The sequence below is a fragment of the Carassius auratus genome, chromosome 15 (genome assembly GCF_003368295.1).
Source record: "Carassius auratus strain Wakin chromosome 15, ASM336829v1, whole genome shotgun sequence".
In the NCBI taxonomy this organism is placed as follows: domain Eukaryota; kingdom Metazoa; phylum Chordata; class Actinopteri; order Cypriniformes; family Cyprinidae; genus Carassius; species Carassius auratus.
The window spans coordinates 9,143,029-9,166,870 of NC_039257.1; the positions used below are offsets into that span (position 1 = coordinate 9,143,029).

A 23,842-nucleotide genomic window follows, 5' to 3' on the forward strand; every position below is an offset into this window, starting at 1 on the left:
TAGCCCTTGACAAACACATTTTTGCATTTTTTATAACAATTTATTAATTTATTTTATAATTTCATTTGTTAAAATTGAACATTAGACTTGGATTATCTGTGGTGGCAGGACAGAATAACTTTCCTACAATATTCAAAATGATTAGAAAACTAGAAAATAGATAGAAAACTATATATTATATAGCAAACTTTAACTATAGAAAAAAATGGATCACATTATGTCAGCAAAAATAAAAAATCTTAGGTGATTAATACGTTTACAATCATAATCTACATGATACATGATTACATTGAGGATTGTGCATATGCATGTAACAAGATCAGTTTCCTTTTGTCCTTCTCCTTAGATTAGGTGAGCCACTTGTCTATGCAGTTCTTGTAAACTGTGAGGTTTGAATGCCAGGAAGTATGGTGTACACCAGGGACGACACACTTGACCACGGCTCCCTCTGAGTTCAGTGTTTTCAAGCCAAAAGCATCTCTCAGATACCACTGGGGAAAATGGAAAAATGATTAGGACAACTAAACTGCACCACTAAATTCAAAGCATTAAAGGAATAATTAATCAAAAAATTTAAATCTGATGAAAACCCACCCTCAGGCAATCTAAGATATAGAAGAGATTGTTTCTTCATAAGAACTGAATTGGCTAAATTTATTACATCACTTGTTCACCAACAGATCATCTGCAGTGAATGGGTGCCGTCAGAATGAGAGTCCAAACAGCTGATAAAAACATCACAATAATCCACATGACTCTTAAAATCCTCGACTTTTTTTGCATGAAAATGGTGTCTGATTTGTGCATATTTCTCTCCTGATTCAGACAAGATGGCTTTTTCACTGTAGAAAGCAATATTATAGATAAAAATCTTTATCTAGATGCAATGATTTTAAGTTAAAAACATCTTGATGGATTTTTTTTATCTCACAAACGCTTTTTACTTCACAAGATAGCAACTGATAGACTGGACTCGTGTTCTCATTCTGACGGCACCCATTGATTGCAAAGGATTCATTATTTAGCAGTTGATATCATGCTAAATTTCTCCAAATCTGTTTAAATAAAGACACAAACTCATGTACACCACGGATTGCCTGAGAGTGAGTACATTTCCTTTAACAAACTAAATAAAATCAAAAGTAGTTTTACAAAATGATTATAGGAACAAATGTATCCACTCACATCCTGCTTTTCCATCTCAACCACAGTTTCATTACTGTCATAAAACCCAAAAATACTGCGGGGGGAAAAAGAGATAAACTGTAAAAAGATGTGAAATTACTTTTATTCAGGGCCTGAGTTGTAGAGATTAAAAACATGCTCTAAAAATCCACCACATAATCCTATAAGACCTTTTGAAGTTCAAACGCCCCTCTACATGTTTCTCATATTCATTCCAGTCTGCTAAACACCACATTAACCCTTTCCCAGCATGTAAGACTTTGATGATTTCTAACTCCGACAAACTTTAGATGATCAATGTCCCGTGATGAAATATTTGCAGAGACCTTGACTCCCATGGTGTAATAACGCCGTCATCTTGTCCACCGATCAGCACCAGCTTCTGTATGCGCAAGAAACTGTCTCGCCACGCTGCAAGAGAACAGCAGCATACAACACAAATCAAGGCCACTGAATTGAAAGTGCACAAACAACCCAAGCAAACGCTGTCATCTGAGCAGCGTATAAACACAGGATAGCAAAAGCCATGTTGTCTGAAATTACCTGTTGAATTGGCATGCTCTATTTCTCCATTCAGTGGGGCGAGATAGATGCTGCTTTTTAAGTATCTCTCTCTTTGGTGTGGATCTAGAGGGAAGAACAAGACAGAGAAGGATGTGCTGTGAATCAAATGAAATGCAGAACACTGATTTGCATGAAAGTGACACATCCACTTACCATTCCAGTAATTGCAGATAGATATCCGTTGTCCGTATGTAGTGTAACAAAAATTGTACAGTCTTGACTTGATAAATTTAGGGAAAAAATATTTCAAATAAGATGAATCTGTAAAAGCATGGAGAAAACACTTACAAGCGCTTCTTTAAAGAAAAGAGATGTTGTGGTGTGTGTAATGAAGGGAGGACAGGACGGACTGACCTCCATACTGTCCAGCTAGTGGTGAAGACAGTAATATCAGAGAGTGAACATTGTGCGTCGGCAGGGTTGCAAGAAGTCCTCGGCATATCAATCCACCTTTGAAAATATGATATGAAAAACAGTTAAACAGTGCCATTCAAAAGTTTGGAGACAGTATGATTTTTGCCCCCAAAATATGAATGTTTATTTATTTATTTTTAGAAAGGATGCATTAAATAGATCAAAAATTCAGCTTTGCCATCACAGCATTAAAATACACTTTGAAATATATCAAAACAGAAAAAAGTTATTTTAAACTGAAATATTATTTCAGAATATTACTGTTTTTACTGGATTTTTGATCAAATAAATGCAGCTGCGGTGAGAATAAGAGACTTTTGAATGGTGTATATGTAACAAATGTCTTATTGGATATAAATTTAGATGACCTTGTGAGAAGCAGATGAGATGGACACCATCATCAGCGCTCTCCATGATGGGTCTGACGGCCTCTCTGAATCCATCTACCTGTTGCCAAAGTGGCTTCATACTGCTAATGTAGTCATAAAGTGCTAGTGTGGTCACTTTGGTACCTGGATGAGACTAAAACACAGTGGAAAACAGAAGTTGGTGAGTTTCATCCTTGATAAAAAGGAGAACTACCAAATATAGTGAACTGTAAGATGGAACTGAAATAACTTTAAAAATGATCTTTTTCTGCATTTCAAGTTTTGGTGCCAACATTTTTTTTTTGGTTTAAAATCTTTTTAAAATCACAATATAATGGAACATTTAAAATATGATGTAAAAATACAAATAGAAGTGCATTAGTTATTTTAATTACATTAAATGAACTTATATAGGCCTAATAAAAATGAGGTTAAATAAAAAATGAAAATAAAAAAATCAAATGATCTTACCTGATTGATAAATTTAGCCAAAATATCAAACTGTCTGGGTCCATCTAATATCCCGTGGACAACAATAACTGGTCTGTATCCCATGACGGAGGACAGAAGAAATACAGCCCATACAACAACACATGGTCTGCAGCCATCAGTCATCAATCCCCCCATAAAGGCACTCCGACGATATCTCTCAATAATCTATAAATTGAAACCAATTTTTATTTCTTTAATAAAAATTTTAGTAGGTTCCAAGCATACAATCCCAAGGGTGACAACACGTTCTGCCGAAAGAGCTGAAGCGCAATCTAGATTCGAGATGTTTATATCTGGTAAGTTGTTCCGCATGTGATGTTCTGTCACAGTTTGAGGTGATGCTTATATCAACCACTTCCTCTTTCTCACCAGATGATGTGGTTCATCAAAGAAATGCATTGCATGCTACTACTTGAGAATATGTCACATTGTTTACGTATATAATTTTCTTACTGAATGCAAGTTAAATAGGAGTTTCTACAAAGGGCTCAACAGTTTTAATCTTTCGGAGCACTAAATATATTTAAGCTACCAGTCACTGATAAACTAAAATACATAGTTTTGAACATTCTTTACAAAATGTAGCTATATATGATTTTACAAAATATACATAAAAAGTTTTAAGGACATTTGTAATGAATTATGTCTTAGGTGGGCATTATATTTCCCATTCGTTTTAATAGGAAATCCATTCGACGCGTCCACCGGGAAATATAACGATTCATATTTAAGCATGGCACATCTGGTGCTCTGAACGCTTTCAATGTAGACTTGTATTTTGACAGGAATCATATATGTTCGTTTTGTTCCGCAAACTATACAGGATTCAAATAACACGGTTCAGTGGAAACACTAAAATATCTAAACTTTACAGTCTGTTGTCTCCAAGCATCGGTGCATGAAATAATATCCAGCCAGTAACATATATCTAATATTTTTATCTAATTATCTAGATGTGCACTGAGAAAAGTAACATGTACCACGTGACCACGCCGTCTGATTAATTGACGATCTAAGCGATAATTTAATTTTTACATGAATTATCAAAAATCATAGCAGAACAGTTAGCGACAACTACAAACCAGATCAAATATAGACCAATTCCATATAAATATTACCTATGTATTCGCTTAGTTTGTGTCTATTGCTAGACCAGGTCTGAACGTGTTACTCCGGACTTTTATTTTGACAGGTCGCGCACAGTCCGTAGTGACCCGGATGCAGCTTTCATGTTTTCATAGGAGAAAGCGTGTGGAGACGCTACGCTAACGTAAGTATGAAGTTTCTTCTGAATTATGATACAGTCGTGTATGTGTATAAAACACATCTGACTGTACACGGTGCGGCTGTTTTCAACTACAGCAATAAATAAATATAATTAAGTGTCCGCTGTTGACCTAACGTACTGCTAATTTTTATGTCGGTTATGTCTCGGTTTCTACAGAAATTTTCTTGTACACATAAATTTCACTTACAATATAATTTGACTGCTTATTTTAATGAAAATTTGAATTCGAGTTGGTTACGAGAGTGTTATCTGGTGTTTCACATTATATTATGGTGAAAATTGTATTGATACAGTCTCGTGTAATACTATATCATATATGTGTTGTGTTCGTGTGCAGTCACAATGGCCAATCTGGAACAGTGGGTTAGTGACCAACTCCATGACATACTGGGTTTGAGTGACCGATATGTGGCCCAGTTCATGATCGGTCTGGTGCAGAAGTCTTCTGGACCTCAGGACTTTGTGGCTCGGCTTGAGCAAACTGGAACCATTGATATTGATCAAAGAATCACAGCGTTTGCACATGAGCTGTACAACAAAGTAAGTGTGTTTACTCAGTATGTTTAATGGAATTCATAAATTAAGATATACACTTACATTTAATGACTATCCATTTCAGGCTCCCAAAAAACATGTGGCAGAAAAACCTGCCCGGGCCGTGGAACGACAAGTCATGGAAATGGAGAGAAAGAACCGGACCTACACTCTTTTGGAGGACAGCGAGAGTGATGGCGAGACGGCAAGAGAAAGAGGAAAAGAGAAGAAAAGTAAAGACCGGGACAAAGGAAAGAAGAGAAAACACCTCCGACAGAAACGAGACGAAAGTTCATCGTCCAGTGAAGAGGACAGCAAAAAGAGGTAATTATGTCGGGCTGTCGATCTGTTAGATGCTGCAGACCCCCAAATATGAAGATCCTCTTGCGATGGACCCCCATTCTAAAATTTAATTGTATGCAGAATTTGTACTGTGAAAGAAAAACATCATAAAATGCAAAAAATATTTGGAATATATATTTAGTTTCTATGAAGTTACATTAATATTTTTTCCCCTACTGTACCATTTCCATTACATGTATTTCATTGGTTTATTCATTCATTGATTGTTTTGCCAATTTGTTTACTTCAGTCTCTTTTGGATGTATTTAAATTAAATTATTTATTTTATTCTTTATTTTAATTATTAATTATGAATTATATAATTACATCAAACCCTAGCACTCCCTGGTTCCCTGTGTGTCCCCGGACCCCAGTTTCAAAAGCCCGGGGCTAATACAAAACATTTTCAATAAAAGGCTTTAAATTTGTCTCGTTCAATCAGAAAGGGGCAACTATGCATTTCATTACTGTACTTTTGTTCTCAGTGGTTTCTCTTGTTTGGTCTTTGACTCTTTTAGCACTAAAGTCATGGACGAGCCAAAAAAAGCTGCTAAAGAAGATGAGGAGGAAGAATGGGAGCGGGAAGAGAGAGAGAGAATTCAAGATCTGGAAGAGAGGGATGCATTTGCTGAACGAGTGAAACAGAAGGACAAAGACAAGACGAGACACATACTTGAGAGAAACGACAAAAAGGTAAAGCTAAGCAAGTTCTTGTCTACTAGTTTCGTGGTATGATCTAGGAAATTATGAGTGCTAATGATGTGCGTTGTCTGATTTCATCCTCGCAGGCTTATGAGGAAGCTCAAAAAAAACTCAAAATGGATGAAGAGGATAAAAAGAAAATGGTGACGAAGTCTTAAATTGTACTTGCATGCACAAGAATGTTATTTTGTTAATTTAACATTTTATGATGCGAACATGTTGACCTGATTAATACAATATTCCAGTTTGTAGAAATCTGTACGAAGAAGCAATGATATCTGTTAACATTCAGTGTGGTCTCTTCAGCTTCCAGAGTTAAGGAAACAGTCCCGATGGCAGTATCTGAGCAAAAGAGAGCAGGAGAAGATTGATGACCTCGAGGCTGAAATTAAGGACGAGGAATACCTCTTCTCCACTCAGAACCTCACAGAACGGGAAAAGAAAGATTTAGAATACAAGCGGAAGGTCAGAGACCTGGCCCGAGACTACAAGAAAGCTGGAGCGAAAGAAAAAGAGGAGAGAAAGAACAGATACTACATGCCAGAGGAGAAAAGAAACAAGGTGATGAGCTACAGGAGGATTATGGGATATTTTAATACAAACTGACAAGACTGGGATATTTAAATCAGTTAGCAGTACCTAATATCAAGGTTTCAATTTTTCATATAATTCATAAATTAGTGCTTTTATTCATCAGGGATGCATTAAATTTAAAAAAGTGACTCAAGACTATTCTATTTCTATTTCAAATGAATGCTGTTCTTTTAGTTCATATTAGAATGATTTCTGAAGGATCATGTGACACTGACAACTGGATTAATAGTGCTGAAATTTAAGATTTGCATTACGGGAATAAATTACATTTTAAAATATATTATAATAGAAAACTTAAATTGGAATAATGCTTCACAGTATTACTGTTTTTACTGTGTTTTTGGTCAAATAAATGCAGCCTTGAAGAGAGAAACAGAAGAGAAACATCTTATCAAACCCATAACTTTGAGCAGTAGTGTATATGTGTTATTGGACATTCATACAAATATTTATTTGACATACTTTATTATGAAATATTGAATAGTTTTTCTCTTGTCCTCTTTGTCCCCTGCTTTCAGTCCATTCCTCAGAAAGACATGGAGCTGGAGTTTGAAGAGACTCCCAGAGAGGGAGGTGGGGAGCAGGGCCGCTGGGAGGAGGCGAGAGTGGCCACTGCCACCCTGCAGTTCGGGGCCAGAGAAGAGCGGGAACGCCGGATAAAGGAGGAGCAGGAGAGATACCAGCTCATTCTAGAGGAAGAGGAGATGATCAACTTCGTCAGCACGGCCATTACTATGAAAGGAACACTGTCAGAAATGGTGAACATCACTGAATTATATTTTACACACATCATGAGATACAAAACCAGTCTTAAGTGTAAAGCTGAACAAAGAAACTTTCCGTTGATGTATGGTTTATTAGGATCGGACAATAATTGGCCGTGATACAACTATTAAAATATCTGGTATCTGAGGGTGCCAACTGCCAAGAAATCAAAATACTGAGAAAATCATCTTTTTAGTTGTCCAAATGAATGCATAATGAATCCAATGCATATTACTAGTTCAGAATTAAGTTTTGATATATTTACTGTTGGAAATTTACAAAATATCTTCATGGAACATGATCTTTACTCGATACACTAATGATTTTTGGCATAAAAGAAAAATCAATAATTTTGACCCATACAATGTTTTCTTGGTTATTGCTACAAACATACCCCAGCGACTCAAGACTGCTTTTGTGGCCCAGAGTCACATATTTCCATGTCTTTTATAAAAGAAATAATAACAATATTGTATCTTCCTATTTTCTTCAGGAAAGTGAACCCGAGTTATCACAAGCTGAGAAGCAGAAGCTGTCCATCCAGGAAGTGAGACGCAGCCTCCCCATCTTTCCTTACCGAGAAGATCTCCTCGCTGCCATCAGGGACCACCAGATGTTGGTCATAGAGGGTGAAACCGGATCTGGCAAGACCACCCAGATCCCTCAGTATCTCCTGGAAGATGTTCGTACTTGTAACAAAAAAAAAATATTTCCTGGAAGATAGTTTTAAAATTTTTGCCTTTCTTCACACAAGAATATAAAGTATCTGGAACATGCAGTGCCTCTTTTTTAAAGTTTGATGTGTGAGCATTAATAGTACACATTAGCTATAATTCCATTACATTAAAAAAAAAAAAATGTGATCAAAAAACGTAAGAAAAAGAAAAAAGGTTCCATTTCTTGATAATTTCCTCTTTTCTTTATCAGGGGTACACTAACGGAGGAATGAAGATTGGCTGTACTCAACCTCGAAGAGTGGCGGCCATGTCTGTAGCAGCCAGAGTCGCACAGGAAATGAACGTCAAATTAGGAAATGAGGTCAGGAAATTTTTTTGGAAATTTAATGCTTACTAAATGTGTGATTTTTCTATATGATGAGCCTTCAAATTTGTACAGTTAAAATATTTGCATACTTGAACATTGTAGTTTATCTTTGTGGCAGATTTGTAGTTTTTTGATCAGCGATGTTGCCATATTTTCCACAGGTGGGCTACAGCATCCGTTTTGAAGACTGTACGTCAGAACGCACGATCCTGAAGTACATGACTGACGGCATGTTACTCAGAGAGTTTCTTACAGAGCCCGACCTCGCCAGCTACAGGTGAAAACTTATCTCACACGGTTAATATTTTAAAGGGTTAGTTCACCCAAAAATGAAAATTCTGTCATGAATGACTCACCCTGATGTCGTTCCAAACCCGTAAGACCTTCATTCATCTTCTGAACACAAATTGAGATATTTCTGATGCATTCTGACAGCTCTCTGACCCTCCCATAGACAGCAAGGGTACTACCAAGATCAAGGCTCCGAAATGTAACAAGGGTATCGTTAAACTGTAATATTACAAAGCTACCAGAGTAGTACAAAAATAACTTTTTTTATTTAACAATTCGTCTCCTCCGTGTCACGCTATAGCACCATTTTGGAGAGTTTCACATACACAGCGTATGTGCATACATATATTTTTTACGTACATGATACTCTCAAAAATGGCACTATAGCATGATGCAGAGGAGACGAATTGTTGAATAAAGTTGTTATTTTTGTTTTCTTTGTGTTCTCGTAGCTTCGTAATATTACGGTTGAGCCCCAGATGTCACATGGATCATTTTAACGATCTCCTTGCTGCGTTTCTGATCCTTGAAGTGAAGCGACAGTGACATACAGCCAAGTATTGTGACCCATACTCAGAATTCGTGCTCTGCATTTAACCCATCCGAAGTGCACACACACAGCAGTGAACACACACCCACACACTGTGAACACACACCGAAGCAGTGGGCAGCACTTATACTGCAGAGCCCAAGGAGAAGTTGGGGGTTCGGTGCCTTGCTCGAGGGCACCTCAGTCATGGTATTGCCGGCCCGAGACTCGAACCCACAACCTTAGGCTTAGGAGTCAAAATCTAATCATTAGGCCACAACTTCCCCCGAATTCCCCACAACTTCCCCCATCCCTGACTGTGTAAGGATGCTTGCTGTCTATGGGAGGGATGGAAAGCTCTCGGATTTCATAAAAAATATCTTAATTTGTGTTCCGAAGCTAAATGAAGGTCTTGCGGGTTACGTGACAGAATTTTAATTTTTTTCTGAACTATCCCTTTGATATTTACTCTATGTAATTTAAGGACTCTTACTTTACAGAAAATAATATTTGAATATTTGATCTTTTTAATTTTGTATGATATAGAAGTTTACCTTTACAGATGTAATATTTTTGACAGTTTAAAATATGACTGCCAACATTGCTTTTTAATTGTCTGTTTTGTCTGTGATCAGTGTGATCATCATCGATGAGGCCCACGAGCGAACCTTGCACACAGACATCCTCTTCGGTCTAATCAAAGACATTGCACGTTTCCGCCCTGATCTGAAGGTTCTGGTGGCCAGCGCCACTCTGGACACAGAGCGCTTCTCCTGCTTCTTTGATGACGCACCAGTATTTAGGATTCCAGGTCGTAGGTTTCCCGTGGATATCTACTACACGAAGGTAATAGACCGTGGTTAAAGCAAAAGACATTCAGTTTGTCATACGATGACACATATATTAGGGGTGAAATGTAATGTATTGTATATTTAATCGTGCATGTTTATTTTTGTATTTAGATGAACTCTAAGGCTCATTAAGATTCAAAATTAAAAAAGGAAAATTAATAGCACTGTCATATATAATCAACAAGTGAATTGTTTTTCATGTAATGTTCTGATACTTAAATTAACTTTTTAGCATTTAAAATGATTTTAATTGATTTATTTAGTCTAAATAGTGTAGAATTTTAATATCAGCCATTTATCCGATATTAGTCATAACATAAATAATTATAAATTTATCGACTATACTTTCTCTGACATGGGGTAAGAATCCAGTTGTGATTTCTCTGATCTATTTTTGCCTTCATTTGTACATTGCATATTGCTAATAACATTTGACTCTTGCTTCAGGCTCCGGAGGCCGACTACCTGGAAGCATGTGTTGTGTCAGTGCTACAGATCCATGTCACTCAGCCGCCAGGAGACGTACTGGTGTTCCTCACAGGACAGGTCAGTCCTTGGCACTCAGTCTGTTTATAGTTCATACTTCCTTTGTCGATGGACTTGAGCCGTATCTATCAGTGCATACATCTATTAAGAGTAGCTGTGTTGCGTCTGAGTCATGACGTAGCAGTAAAAAGCTTTTCCAATACGTCACTATCGATTTTTGACACAGTCACTTCTGGCTGGTTGATGATAACATACTGCTTTGAATTGATATGTTGTGGAAAGTGCTATGCAAGTAAACGTAAAATTAAAAATGATTTCATAATTAAACTGTTTATATCAGGTATATTTTAATATGTATTTATAAGATGTATTGGTAACAAGGGTGCCAGAGGTATTATATTGGAGCTGCAGCGACTACTAACAACATGCACTAAATATATTTACACTAAACTAACCCTACATCCATTTCCTGTCTCTTTCCACTGTTTATCAATAAAGAAATAAAATGCACTGATGTAAAATAAATAAAAAAAATGCTTTGTTTGTCGAAATAGAAAATCTGTAATGAGCCAGAAAGATTGAATGTTCTGGTATTTGTATATCAGGACAGTTTGTGGACCATCAATAGTATAATGATATTTCTATTGGTAATATTGACGTTTACGGTGTGCTCTGGTGTTGCAGGAGGAGATTGAAGCATGCTGTGAACTTCTACAGGAGAGATGTAGGAGACTGGGCTCGAAGATATCTGAACTCATTGTTCTGCCCATCTATGCCAACTTGCCTTCAGACATGCAGGCCAAGATCTTCAATCCCACTCCGCCTGGAGCACGCAAAGTAAGAGCACCAGCAGGGGGCAGCATGTCTGTTCAAATCTGTGGAAGATTACTCATATTTAGTTGAAAATGTTTTCTTAGCTAATGCTTTTATCCAAAGTAAAATCAGGCAATCCAGACACAGAGATGCAAAATCTTATGAAAATGTTTTTCTATATTTTGTTCGATCATCTTGATAAATGTGCTTAACTCTGAATATGAATTTCTTTAGTAACTGTGTGTGGTGTTTTTGGGCTGCAGGTCGTGGTGGCCACAAATATCGCAGAGACGTCTCTCACCATCGACGGCATCATCTACGTCATTGATCCAGGTTTCTGCAAACAAAAGAGCTACAACGCAAGAACAGGAATGGAATCTCTTATTGTCACTCCCTGTTCACGAGTAAGAGAAGCTTCTAGCAACAGCATTGATCTGTAACGTATGCAGGAAACCCAAAAGTGTTATACAATTAGACATTTACATTTATTCATTTACATTTATTCATTTAGCTGACGCTTTTATCCAAAACAATAATTACATTTAGATTTATGAATGTTACAAAATGTAGTTTCATTCATTTATTAATGTTGTTGTAAGTATTAACCGTTATTGATCAAGAATTGTTATAAATAGCAACAGCAACAATAATTATTTGCTTTCTTGATTATTGTTAATAGTTATAAGTACTAATAAATTATTATAAAATACATACATTTTATGTTTATTATTAGTAGTATCAGTATCATCAGTAATCATAAGTAATATTCAGAATAAAATAATAGCATTATTATAGTATAATTATATTGTGTATATATATCAGTTATAGCAACAATAATAATTATTACGATTTAGTATCCATATTAATTAATACATTAATATTATTAATAAGTAAAATGAATTATCCATAATAAGAAGAAAGATAAGAAGAGCTTAATCACATGTAAATGGAGACAGACTTATTATTTATTGTCATTTGTTTTGAGTCTTGAGTCACTCATTTAAGTAAAAAAGTCATATTAAATATAAAATGTTTGTGATTTTTTTTTTTTTTTTTTTTGAGAAAAAAATAGTAATGCTTTTCAGTTAATTAGGTTAAATGATGGTTAACACTGATGTTGTGAAGCAGTGATTGATAATGTGTTTTGTTATTGTGCAGGCATCTGCCAATCAGAGAGCAGGTCGTGCAGGAAGAGTGGCTGCTGGGAAATGTTTTAGGCTGTACACCGCCTGGGCATTTAAACATGAGATGGAAGAGACCTCCATCCCTGAGATCCAGAGAACAAACTTGGGCAATGTGGTTCTGCTGCTCAAAAGTCTCGGTAAGAATGAATGAAATGACTTTTTCTTCCTGACTTCACCATGACAAATCCACATGGCCAGTTTGATGGATATGAAATTCTCAGAAAGATATTCATACAATGCTAAGTATGGCTTAAGTGTCCAAATGCTTTTTAGGCCATTCCACTAAGGTTCTAGTGTTGAGTTTCTTTGTAACTCAGGCAATTTTGTGGTGTGGTTTTTTTTAATTGGAACTTTAATGCATAAATAAATAGACCTGACACTTATTCACTCCCTATAATCAAACACAATGTGTATTTTAATATGTGCTTAAAATCGAACGTGTTTTTCTTGATCTGTGTGCCAGGCATAAATGACCTGATTCATTTCGACTTCATGGATCCTCCTCCTCACGAAACACTGGTGTTGGCGCTGGAGCAGCTTTATGCCTTGGGCGCCCTTAACCACCTCGGTGAACTCACTAAGGTGTGTAAAAAAAACTTTACAATCCTATAATTATGCTTTAATAGAATACAAACTTTGGTAAATTCAATTGTGTTCACAACACATTTACAAAGAGGTTTACAACAAAAGGCTGGGAGTCAATAAGGGTTCTGGACCCATCAATGAACTAGAAATAAATGACTGCAGCTTTCCATTTATGAATATCCCCTCTGGAAATATGCCAATATTTAGCTCTTTCATCCAGGGTTTTGACTTTATTTGTTTCCTCTTGCACTGTAGCTCGGCCGAAGGATGGCTGAACTTCCTGTGGACCCCATGCTGAGTAAAATGGTCCTGGCTTCTGAACAGTAAGTCAAAATTGCAAATTTTGTTATGTACTCATCATTGCCTTTTACCTGGAGTTGTTATCGTGATGTTTTAAACATTGCTCATCGTTCTGTCCTTCAGTTATAAGTGCTCTGAGGAGATTCTAACCATAGCGGCCATGCTGTCGGTGAACAACTCCATCTTCTACCGCCCCAAGGACAAGGTGGTTCATGCCGACAACGCTCGAATGAATTTCGTTGTACCAGGAGGAGATCACATGGTGTTGCTCAATGTATATACACAGGTGTGTTTATGTATGCACTTGGAAATAGCGCTCAGATCAGCAATCAGTCTAAAGCTTCATACACGTTTACAGCCCAGATTCAAGATTTTCATGTCACATACATGGTTATATGGAGAACATATGACCAGCAGTTGAATGCTTGTGCTAACAGAAATGAGTTGTTATTGTCAGAATACTCCTCACCTCTAGCGTGACTTTGCAGCAGATGCATTGCTGAACAGGTTATGCAGGCCTCTGCGGGCGTGTGTGTTTATGTGTAGATGCTGAAGAAGGAAGTTCTTGTCTTGTACAATTATAACTTTGGAATGAACAGTGTTTTGTAAGAATGACTGTTCAAACAGCAGAAACACTGTATTAAAAAAAGCATTTTTGGCAGCATTTGGCATCTAAAATAAAGCGTTTAGAAGTTTTTTTGGTTGCTAGATTACAGAAGTGCTCAATAATTGAAGTTCTGAAGCAGGCTGTATTTAGTAAGCATTAATTACAGTAATGTTTTCACTTTACTGATCCTGATTGTATTGGTGCCATACAATATCTTAATTTCTTCTGAATATTTATGCCTTTTTGGGACCAAAAGTAAAAATGTCTTATATTCCAAAACAAGGTTTTTCATCCAATCAATTCAACCTTTCAACTGGACCCTCTATGCATATTTTTTTTTTTGTGTGTGTAAAATATTCATATTTTTTCAACCATACTTTTTGATTTGTTTTAACAAAACAATTTCAATATGTATCTCTAATTGCACATTATCACATGAACTACCATTCATAGAATGGTCTGATCACCTAAAGTATAAATCACAGTAATGTTCATAAGAGTCAATTGTGAATCCGACTTCTCTGCTTGTGGTGTGTTTGTTGTTGCATGCACAGCAGACACAATTGTTGTATTCATTAGTATTCAGTTGAGCTTTTTTTTTTTTTTAAGTTGGTGGGTAAAGTAGTTCCCTTTTTACTTTTAATCGAACATACCAAAGTGATGATTCTCAAATCAGAGATGGAGTCTGTTGTAAACTCAGTAAATTCTCTGAACGATTCACTGCCTGAGTTTTCATCCTTCTCTCTTAGGGAGTTGCTCCATGTTCAGTTCAAGTCAGAAAATATTTGCAAATCATTGAGGGAATTGATTCGAAACGGTCTGATTCCAAAACACTTACTCAAAAATGAGTATTTATCAGTTTGTGGCTGAATCAGTAAAAAGAATGAATCATGAGTTCGTGAATTAGACTTCACTGCTTGCGCTGTTTATTGTTGCGTGCAGTTTTTGTTTGCCAGAAAGGAAAATGCATTCAATAGTTTCTCTCTTTCTCTTTCAGTGGGTAGAGAGCGGTTACTCCACTCAGTGGTGCTTCGAGAACTTCATCCAGTTTCGCTCCATGAAGAGAGCTCGAGATGTCCGTGATCAGCTGGAGGGGTTGATGGACAGGATCGAAGTGGAACTGTCCAGCTGCAGCGGTGACAGTGTGCCCATTCGCAAGGTGATTTCCTTATTCCCCCTCACTTTCTTCCTCCAGTGATATTGTGTTTGAGCAGAATCTTGCTGCTTTGCATGTGATTGCTATCTTGAATTTATGAACCTTAGTTAACCTTGATAGGCTGTATTTACTTTAAAGTTTTAAGACGCTCTTATTTGTGGCCCTTACCAGCTTAAATCACTGAAGTAGAATTTGTGGCACAATTAGCATTTTTACTATGAAGGTAAGTGCTTGCTTGTCTTATTAGGGCTTTTCACATTGGGCTTACCCAAGGTTAACATGTTTTGTTAGTCCAGGTTAAAAAAGATTTGTGAAGGAAAAATATTAAACGGGGAACATTCAAACAAACTTAATGAAATCAGCTTTCAAGAGTAAATATGTGTCTCTTTTTTTTGTACTTCCTGTTTTGTGAAAGACTATAGTGTCACCATGATTCATCAGTATTTAAAAGACAATGTTATTTTTTACATCAGAGTATTTCATAATTCAGACTAACACAATAGCTGGATACTTACATATTTGCTGACTGTGTTGCTACATCTTACCAGATACTTTTGGTTATTTAAAGGTGTTTGGCATTGATGAAATCCAGGTTAGGTGACTAAGAATCATTTGTGGTATGAATAAGTGCACAAATACTTTTTTTTTGTCTGATTTCAGTAGCAATTGAATATTGCAAAATTAGTCAGTTATGTAGTTTAGTGATCTACTACGGTTTAATTGAAACCAAGTATTTCTAGAGATGTGTACAAAATAAATATCAATACATTATAGTACAACTTCACCAGATTATGATCTAAATGTGATTTTCTTCAATTTTCTTCCAGGCGGTGACTGCGGGATATTTCTACCACACGGCACGCTTGAGTAAAGGGGGATATAAAACAGTCAAACACCAGCAGACTGTTTTCGTCCATCCCAACAGCTCACTCTTCGAAGAACAGCCACGTTGGATGATCTACCACGAGCTGGTCTTCACCACCAAAGAGTTCATGAGACAGGTATGGAGTCGCCCTTCACTGTATTTTTAGTCTGATATCACTAATGTTATCGCATCCAAGCATCATAGTAACGCACTAAAATCCACTCCTAGCACTTTAGAATCATTAGATTTAGAAATCATTAGATTTGGCAACCACCAAGACTACCCTACATTCCTGTCAGCAAGTTTTGCATGAAAAAGCACTTAATATTTCTTCAGAAAATGTAAAAATATGCTTTATTCTAAACATTCTATCTGTTTTGTAGGTGATCGAGATTGAAAGTGGCTGGCTGTTGGAAGTGGCTCCTCATTATTATAAGAACAAAGAACTGGAGGACAGCAGCAGTAAGAAGATGCCCCGCAAACAAGGCAAAGCCCGTGAAGAGCTGGGCTGATCCTGAGATGTTTGGAGATCAGCGGTGTGAGACACAGCAGTGTTCAATGGGAGACCTTATCAGACCTTTCGTTTGGTAATTTGCTGATCTGTGGAAAGTATCTAGGAGATTTTGGAGACCCCTAATTTTTATGTTCAGCTGAAGTTGTTTTTCACGTGTTTGAATGAGGAAATATATTTTTGATTACAAGTATACACGTGGTGTTTTTTTATTATTTATATACTAACCTCTGACACTATTTAAAGATGAATGTGATCAAAGGTCATGCTGTTGTAGGTAATTAAGACAAGTGATTTCATAAATACACAGAGATGTTTTCTGTGATATGTTGTGCTAAACCTCCTGGTAATTGTCTAAAGTACATGATGTTTAGGGAAGAAAACCAGGAGGAAATTCTCATACTTCAGGGAAAGTCATATGGATACATTTCACAGACAAAGGTGAAAATAGGGTTTACCGTTGATACATCAATATAAAAGGGCAGTATTTATCAATGCAGAAAGGTTAATGTGTTACAACAGGCACACCCTGCAGTTTGTTAGAATATTCAAGTGTGGATATATCATCTCAATCCAAGAGCTGCTTTTTATATTTTACTAAGAAAAGTTCTGATAGTTTAATATATAGCCAGCAGTCAATGATTGGTAGTTTCCAGTAGTTTTTGTAATTTCCACCTAAAGCTCCCAGTTGTACGGAAAGACTGAAATTAGTCTTTGGTCAATGAGTAGCCAACAGAAAGTTTTTTTTTTTTTTGAATGATTGGCACAATATTATATGGTCTTGTTTGTTAATATTATTGCGTTTATGACTATGCGATCCAAAATAACACCAGATTTTAATCGTTTTTGGACGTAAACTAGGCCATGACTTAAGGGTGATTCATAGAAAATGCATTTTGCAATCAAATGAGCTGGATTAAAAAAAAAAAAGTTGTATTTTTTTTTAAAAGTTTAACTTAAAACTTAAAAAAGAAACAAACACGTCCATGTAGTGCATACAGAAAAACAACTGAAAAACGTGTTTTACATTCTTTTCGAAAGGTTTTTTTTTTCTTCAGATTCTGCATTCCATTCTGTGTTCTTTTTGAAGGGTTTTTCAGATTCCATGTATTTTTTCGTGTATGTGAACTGAATATCTTAAGAAAATGTGGAGGTTTTTAAATTCATATGGATTGATATGATATGTTTTATACAAAGAAGAATGTACGCACAAGGTCCACCCCTAAACCTAACCTTCAGAGGGTCATAATTAGATCATATGAAAATTGTGAAAGATGTTGTACAAATTCTTATTAATTAGCCATGAATTCACCGAAACATAAGGTTACAAATTTCAGGGAGAGTGTATAAGGTCACTTATGAAAGTTCCTCCGCTTTTCAAGTATTTGAAACCAAATCATCAAACATCAAAAGACCAGACAGGATGGGTTTTGACTCATTTACAAACTGGCAACTTATCTGATGCTCTTTGAATTTTACATTCTCACAGTTCTGTTTTTCTGACCCTGCCACGGAATAAAAAAAAAGTTCAGACTTTTCTTGGAGTTGCAACTCACGAGTTTGTCTCACAATTCTGTTTAGCAATTGTAACACTTTTTTTTTTTCCACAGTTGCAAGAAAAAATTGTGTGATTAAAAAGTTGCAGTTATCTTTTTATTTTTTATTCCGTGAGAGAAACAGGCTTTCCTACCTTGCTTTGTTCAAACAATGAAACTACAGTTAATCACAACACCATATGTTCCTGCTAAAAAAAAAGTCTGGAAATCTGATGCAGCCGTGTCTATTTTGCATACAGTTTATCTTATCATCTAAAGTTGCTCTCGTGTCTCATTTCTCTTTCTCACGAATCAGTAATGGCATCAGTGTGTTGACAACAGCACTTAATACAAGATAAAGGTACAGGTATGACGGGTATAAAGTAATTTACAACAACAAAAGGTATGAGCCTTTATCATCAATACATGCATAAAATGTTCACATGCTGGAATGGGAGAGTGCTTCCTCCTCACTTATCAGGCATTGTGTATGTGAGAGAGAAAGAGAAAGTGACTTTCTGAGATCTCCATAAACTTCCCTATTGTTCCCATCTAAATGGTAAATATTTCCAGTTATATGTAGAGGAGTAGGAAAAATGTGGACTTATCATTTGTAACAAACAACCTAGCAACATCCATGAAGCCCTTGCATCATGTATGTGATTTTTGCATGGACAAACATGACTCGCATAGATATTTAGAGCATTGCTATCCACACTTGTTTGATTCAGTTGCATTCAAGGTCAGCAGAGATGTTGAAAAAAATAAAACACCGGTCAGTGGATTCCTCACATTCAAACTCGAGGCGTTCCAAATAGCACCTGAGCGAGTTCAACAGGTATGACGGTCAAAGGAAAGAGGGAGGATTGTGCAAAGAGGTGGAGACCAATTGCTTATGTTAACTAACAGATTAGTCTCAGAAAGGATTGAGGTAGACAGAAAGGACTGGATTGCACTCCTCTAATGCTGCTTTACTGAATGCACACCTAGTCTGGAATATGTGCTTCTGGAGCCAAGCGAACATCTGGGTTCAACTGCTCTTCAGCTCATAGGTAGTTGCATGTTTTTAGAAACATTATTTTTTTTTTTTTCACTTTAAAAGAATCACTTTTCATTTTGAAGGATGTGATCTGAAATTAGTCTGTATATGCAAATATAGAGTAATAATTAGTAAGTTTAAAAATGCAGGTAAAATAAAAAGGGCTTGATGTCACATATGGCTGTATTTAAACAAAGTTTGAGTCAACTTTGAGTCCTGTTACAAAAATATGCCCTCTGGTAGTTGTTTTGTAAGTTTTAGTTTGAATCATTCTTGAGAATTCTCTCCTACAAATTAAAATTCCCAAATCATATTTGTTTGCATATATTGTCACGTTTTTCATTATGTTATTTTTATTTTTTTATCCTGTTTAAAAAGCTTTTAATAGGCTGCTTTATTCTATTATTTAAATGAGAAAACTTGGCCTTTCGGTGTGTTCAATTAATTATATCTTTAAAAAATTAAAATCATTAAAAGTTGTGTTCTTAAAAGTAATTGACTTTCAAAAACAAAACCTTCAGTGTGACAACTAGCCCCGGTGTCGACTGTAAATGTAGGGTGTGTTACTGTCCAAATAGTGACAGGTCTCAACTGACTTTATCTGGTTTGTGCTAAATATGTGGGTGTGTGCCTTCAATTTAGGAAGTCATTTGGTCCAAAATATATGAATTATACCAATGCTCTGAAAAAGAACATGTACTGTACGTGGCTCAATTAGTTGATGCACCTGAAAATATGTTTTGATAAAGGCAGACATTTATTTAACATTTTGGACTATTTGATTCCAGAATAACTAAATTGAACTTAGATTTGACATATATTACAAGTCATATAAAATAATCATTCATACTTGTTTTCTAGACATTCCTATTTCGTGACTTTCGTGACCTGACTCAGCGTTAAAGCTTAACCATAAGCATACAGAATGAAACTGGGATCTGTACCCTGTTGGAAACCTTGATATTCTGGTTTACATTCCTGTACAGCGAGACTTCAGAGTTTAGGTCAAACCCTGTTTTGGGATTTTGAAACTAAGTCTGGGTTAATCTGTCCATTTGAAAGGCAGTAAGCACTGAAACTATACAGTGCTAGCAACAGGTGATTAGAAACTACCTCATAATATTCATGCACTTTGCACAGTAACATGTTTTGCACACAAAGCAAGTAGTTTCAGCATAAGAGGAAGTTAAAAATGTCACGAGTATTATTTTTGTTAAGTACAAATTGACGAGGCAAAACCCCCCACAGATGGATAAACAGGTTGTGCACTCAGTTCATGTTCATTCAGTGTTATCAACCTCATAAACATGCAAATAAGAACAGGAGCCTGAGGTTTACAAATCTACAGTGTGTTAATTCCTAACCCAAGATTACTTATGAACAGTGTAAAACATGGAACAAGATAACTCAAAATTGTTAACCCTGCGTATGAAATAATAGTCCGACAAATCTGTTTCTTTGAAGAGCTTGTTAAAACTTTATACAAAATAAAAAAATAAACATTTGCATGTGTGTTTTTGTTGAGTATCATATTTGATAGAACATTGTTAAAAATAGAAACAAAACGGGTTTTTCAGCAAAGTTTTGATCATACTGATAATTCAGAGTTTAAGAATTCCCCTGGGTTAAAGATTTCAAATATAAAAGATGACCGTTGAGGCAAACTTAAAGCCATGCAAGGCCTATAATGGAATAAAAAGAAAAACAAGCAATAACCAGTGTATTTACTGACTAAACTGCTGTTCTCGTCACACTTGACTGCTAATGGTACAATTTAGTTTAGAGTCTCCACCCTGGAGTTACATAGCTGTATGCTTTACTGACCTGAATTAATTTGGTACGACTTTACATACACAAGCTCTTAAAGGTCATGTCGCACTCATAAGTTCCAGAGCAGTAATGAAATCTGTTTTGAATACCGTTGATTGTACAAGGTTATTTATCGAGATATATGGTTCTATGAAGAGCCTTTAACATCCACTTCATTGTGTAAAAGGGTCCTTTAAACTAGTTCTTTTAAGAACTGTTCGATAAAGTTTATTTATTGGCATCAATGGTTCCATGAAAATCATTTAACATCCATGAAAACTTTCCATTGCACTAAAGGTTCTTCGGATTATTCAATGGTTCTTTTAAGAACTGAAAGGTTTTTTGGGAACCCAAAATGGTTGTTCTAAAGTATGGATTGTATTTGTGACCTAGACTGATTTCTCCATCTTCCCCCACAGGCTTCTCTGTTCAACACTTCTCTTATTTCTTAATCTGTTCCTCTGGATCTAAGGATCTACATGATGAGTGATGGCAAAGAGAAACCCCATGGCAGCAAAAAAGGGCCCAACGTCAAGCCGAAGCTTGACAGCAAGGGCAGCTTCAACCTGGGAGCTTCAGCGCAAAGACAGAGACAGAAGTCTCTTAGGAGAAGTCGCAGCAATGAAGCAGAAAACCGGCGTCGAGAAAGTAGCCGAGGTAGAGAACAGGGCAAGAAAGAGGGAGGAAAGCATCAACGGGGTCGCAGCGAGGAGGGAAGGAGGCAAGACCGCGACCCTGAGTCTGGACACCACAAGACCGAGCAACCCAGAGATGACCTGCAGGACACAGAGTGCATTGTGTGCTTCTGCAGCTTCGACAACGTCTTCAAAGCTCCAAAGTTACTTTCCTGCGGACACACGTTCTGCTTGGAATGCCTGGCGCGCATCAACGTGAATTCTGAAGAGATCAAGACGTTGTCTTGTCCGATCTGTCGGGAGCTGACGGAAATCCGACACGGCCGAGATCTACCACAGTTGGGAAATAACGAAGACATCTTCCGCAAACTTCCGGCTGAGATGCAGCGGGCGCTTTCGGTGCGATTTAAACGCAGCAAGGGCAAACTCATTCTCAAGAATCCTCCACCAAACAGCTCTGTTAGGACCTCCTTAAATTTGCCGGTGTTGAAGAAGAAAGAGGAGCAGGCCGGCGGTAACCCGCTTGGAGTCATGGAGGAAGGTCTCGGCCAGGCAACTATGATCGATGTGGGAAGGCCGCCAAGCAGGATGAGGGGTCGCATGAGAAGGATAATGTATTCCAATCAGTGCTATTATGCCGTTGTTGCAGCCATCATCACAATCACTGTGGCGTTAATGCTGGTGGGAATCTTCACCTTTGTGGTGATGCCCTTTATGAATAGCAGACCAATTAGACCATTACAGAACCAAACTTCTCCAGATACTACGCCTTGAGAGATGAGGAGACTGACAGCGCTCAGGAAGGATGATTGGTAAAGCAAAACAAGCAATTCTTGGTGGAGCCTGTTACATTGAACACAACACAGCATTTCTTTTGCTTTTGTGCAAGACGCTTCAGACAGGCTCGATAGGAATGAACTGGAAAAACTTGAACATATGATGCACTGAAGTCTATTGAGCACAGACATATTTTACACAAACTGAGACATTGTTTTGTAAAGGTCTTTAAGAACAAGAGGCAACAATGACGTCTGTTCTGACCAGTGATCCAGTGATGAACTGTATTTTCCAAAGTATAAATTAATGGAAATAAAAAAAGTATATATATATATATATATATATATATATATATATATATATATATATATATATATATATATATATATATATATATATATATATATATATATATAAATTTAAAGGGCTGGATAATATTAAATAATAATATCATCATACAATATACTATGCCATTTGATTTCATGAAGAATTCTGTATTTTCATGTATTTCTTATCTATATGGTTTGTGGTATTGATGCTAAAGGACAAAAATGTGACAACTCACCAATGCAAATCACCTCAGTCTAAAAATGTGCACTGCAACACTTATGTAAGCTCTTAAATGTTATTTCTTGTGTTAGAAATAAATTTACGAGAACAGACATATGCTGCATATAATGTAAATAATGTAATCTGATTTAATTATAGTTCTATACATTCATTTTTTTCTCTTGCACAAATGGGAAGAGGCCAAAGTGGAAAATAATAAATGGTTGAGACTGTTCTCTGTCTGAGTGACATAATATGCCTACAATTACAACTTCAGTCAGAAAATATCAACAAGTATAAAAATAAACTTAAATTTGATGTTGTCAGTGGCTTCATAATTTCATAGACAGACACGTGACTTACACGTCACCTTAATTAAATGAAGCACAAACATTTCAGAAGTGCCTGGGAACAGCTATATCAGCAGGACTTAAATATCATAAATAGGGGTAAAACTAGTAAAGGCATATAACACTTTTTTCATTTTTCCATATACACATAAGGACAGACCAGCAGATGTGTTGCAGGTCTGCTCTGATAGCAGGGTTAAAACAATTTTAAAATGCAAATACTGAAAATGCAAGCAACCTAACTTGCGTAGTTTGAATAAATATAGTAGAAAACATTTCCTATTTATTTATTAATATCTATGCCATGCATCCAGACAAACTTTCACATTTTGGACAATATAAGACAAATCATTGTTGGGGACTATGGATACTATTCTTACATTATTTAGCCCAATGTTTGGTTCACGTGTCAGACTGGTTGTGCCAAATTGTCAGTTTCCCTATCCAGTCATTACACAGTCCTGTTACACATTAATCACCAGGTATCCATCTAAAAGAGAGCTCAAATGCCCTCCAGTGTACATTCTGTACAGTGCAGACATTTACAAGTTACAAGAAATCTCATTTTGCTTTCAGTATTTTTTTTAAATGCAGGCCTACTTATCCATTTCTCCCCCATTCCATCCATTTTCCTCCTCTTTATCCTCTGCAGGGTCACAAGAAGATGACCCATACTAG

General features: G+C 36.5%; 3 protein-coding genes across 4 annotated transcripts; 2 read left to right on the plus strand and 1 right to left on the minus strand.

Annotated features, from left to right (window-relative positions):
* Positions 1-21: 21 nt before the first annotated feature.
* ppt2a.2 (palmitoyl-protein thioesterase 2a, tandem duplicate 2) lies at positions 22-4,207 on the minus strand. Its single transcript, XM_026282145.1, has 9 exons — positions 4,142-4,207; positions 3,003-3,188; positions 2,532-2,685; positions 2,104-2,199; positions 1,903-2,010; positions 1,729-1,812; positions 1,512-1,596; positions 1,186-1,240; positions 22-491 (listed from the first exon to the last, which is right to left on the minus strand). The coding sequence occupies exons 2-9, from the start codon at positions 3,156-3,158 to the stop codon at positions 348-350; spliced, it is 882 nt and encodes a 293-aa protein (XP_026137930.1). The 5' UTR covers positions 3,159-3,188; positions 4,142-4,207; the 3' UTR covers positions 22-347.
* Positions 4,201-18,021, plus strand: dhx16 (DEAH (Asp-Glu-Ala-His) box polypeptide 16). 2 transcript variants are annotated; one of them, XM_026282136.1, is made up of 21 exons: positions 4,201-4,293; positions 4,649-4,851; positions 4,931-5,169; positions 5,706-5,880; positions 5,976-6,032; positions 6,196-6,450; positions 7,002-7,241; positions 7,742-7,930; positions 8,176-8,286; positions 8,454-8,569; positions 9,748-9,958; positions 10,411-10,509; positions 11,134-11,286; positions 11,526-11,666; positions 12,421-12,583; positions 12,910-13,028; positions 13,287-13,354; positions 13,455-13,617; positions 14,936-15,097; positions 15,922-16,095; positions 16,343-16,471. In XM_026282136.1, the coding sequence occupies exons 2-21, from the start codon at positions 4,654-4,656 to the stop codon at positions 16,469-16,471; spliced, it is 3,162 nt and encodes a 1,053-aa protein (XP_026137921.1). In that variant the 5' UTR covers positions 4,201-4,293; positions 4,649-4,653. The 2 variants fall into 2 exon arrangements, with proteins under 2 accessions (XP_026137921.1, XP_026137920.1); XM_026282135.1 differs by lacking the exon at positions 4,201-4,293 and having other exon boundaries at positions 4,654-4,851; positions 16,343-18,021.
* A 742-nt stretch (positions 18,022-18,763) lies between these two features.
* rnf183 (ring finger protein 183) lies at positions 18,764-22,578 on the plus strand. Its single transcript, XM_026282144.1, has 2 exons — positions 18,764-19,057; positions 21,273-22,578. Exon 2 carries the CDS (start codon positions 21,333-21,335, stop codon positions 22,260-22,262), a length of 930 nt encoding a protein of 309 aa, XP_026137929.1. The 5' UTR covers positions 18,764-19,057; positions 21,273-21,332; the 3' UTR covers positions 22,263-22,578.
* The last annotated feature ends 1,264 nt before the right edge of the window (positions 22,579-23,842 follow it).

What these genes read in the sequence shown, in the direction of transcription:
- dhx16 (XM_026282136.1), top strand. Translation starts at nt 4,654, where the DNA reads ATGGCCAATCTGGAACAGTGGGTTAGTGACCAACTCCATGACATACTG. An exon ending in AAGAGGATAAAAAGAAAATG is followed by an intron (nt 6,033 to 6,195) that starts GTGACGAAGTCT and finishes TGGTCTCTTCAG; the next exon opens with CTTCCAGAGTTAAGGAAACA. An exon ending in AAGGAACACTGTCAGAAATG is followed by an intron (nt 7,242 to 7,741) that starts GTGAACATCACT and finishes TATTTTCTTCAG; the next exon opens with GAAAGTGAACCCGAGTTATC.
- ppt2a.2 (XM_026282145.1), bottom strand. Translation starts at nt 3,158, where the DNA reads ATGGGGGGATTGATGACTGATGGCTGCAGACCATGTGTTGTTGTATGG. An exon ending in ACTAGCTGGACAGTATGGAG is followed by an intron (nt 2,011 to 2,103) that starts GTCAGTCCGTCC and finishes ATGCTTTTACAG; the next exon opens with ATTCATCTTATTTGAAATAT. An exon ending in TTGAGATGGAAAAGCAGGAT is followed by an intron (nt 492 to 1,185) that starts GTGAGTGGATAC and finishes CATTTTCCCCAG; the next exon opens with TGGTATCTGAGAGATGCTTT.
- rnf183 (XM_026282144.1), top strand. Translation starts at nt 21,333, where the DNA reads ATGATGAGTGATGGCAAAGAGAAACCCCATGGCAGCAAAAAAGGGCCC.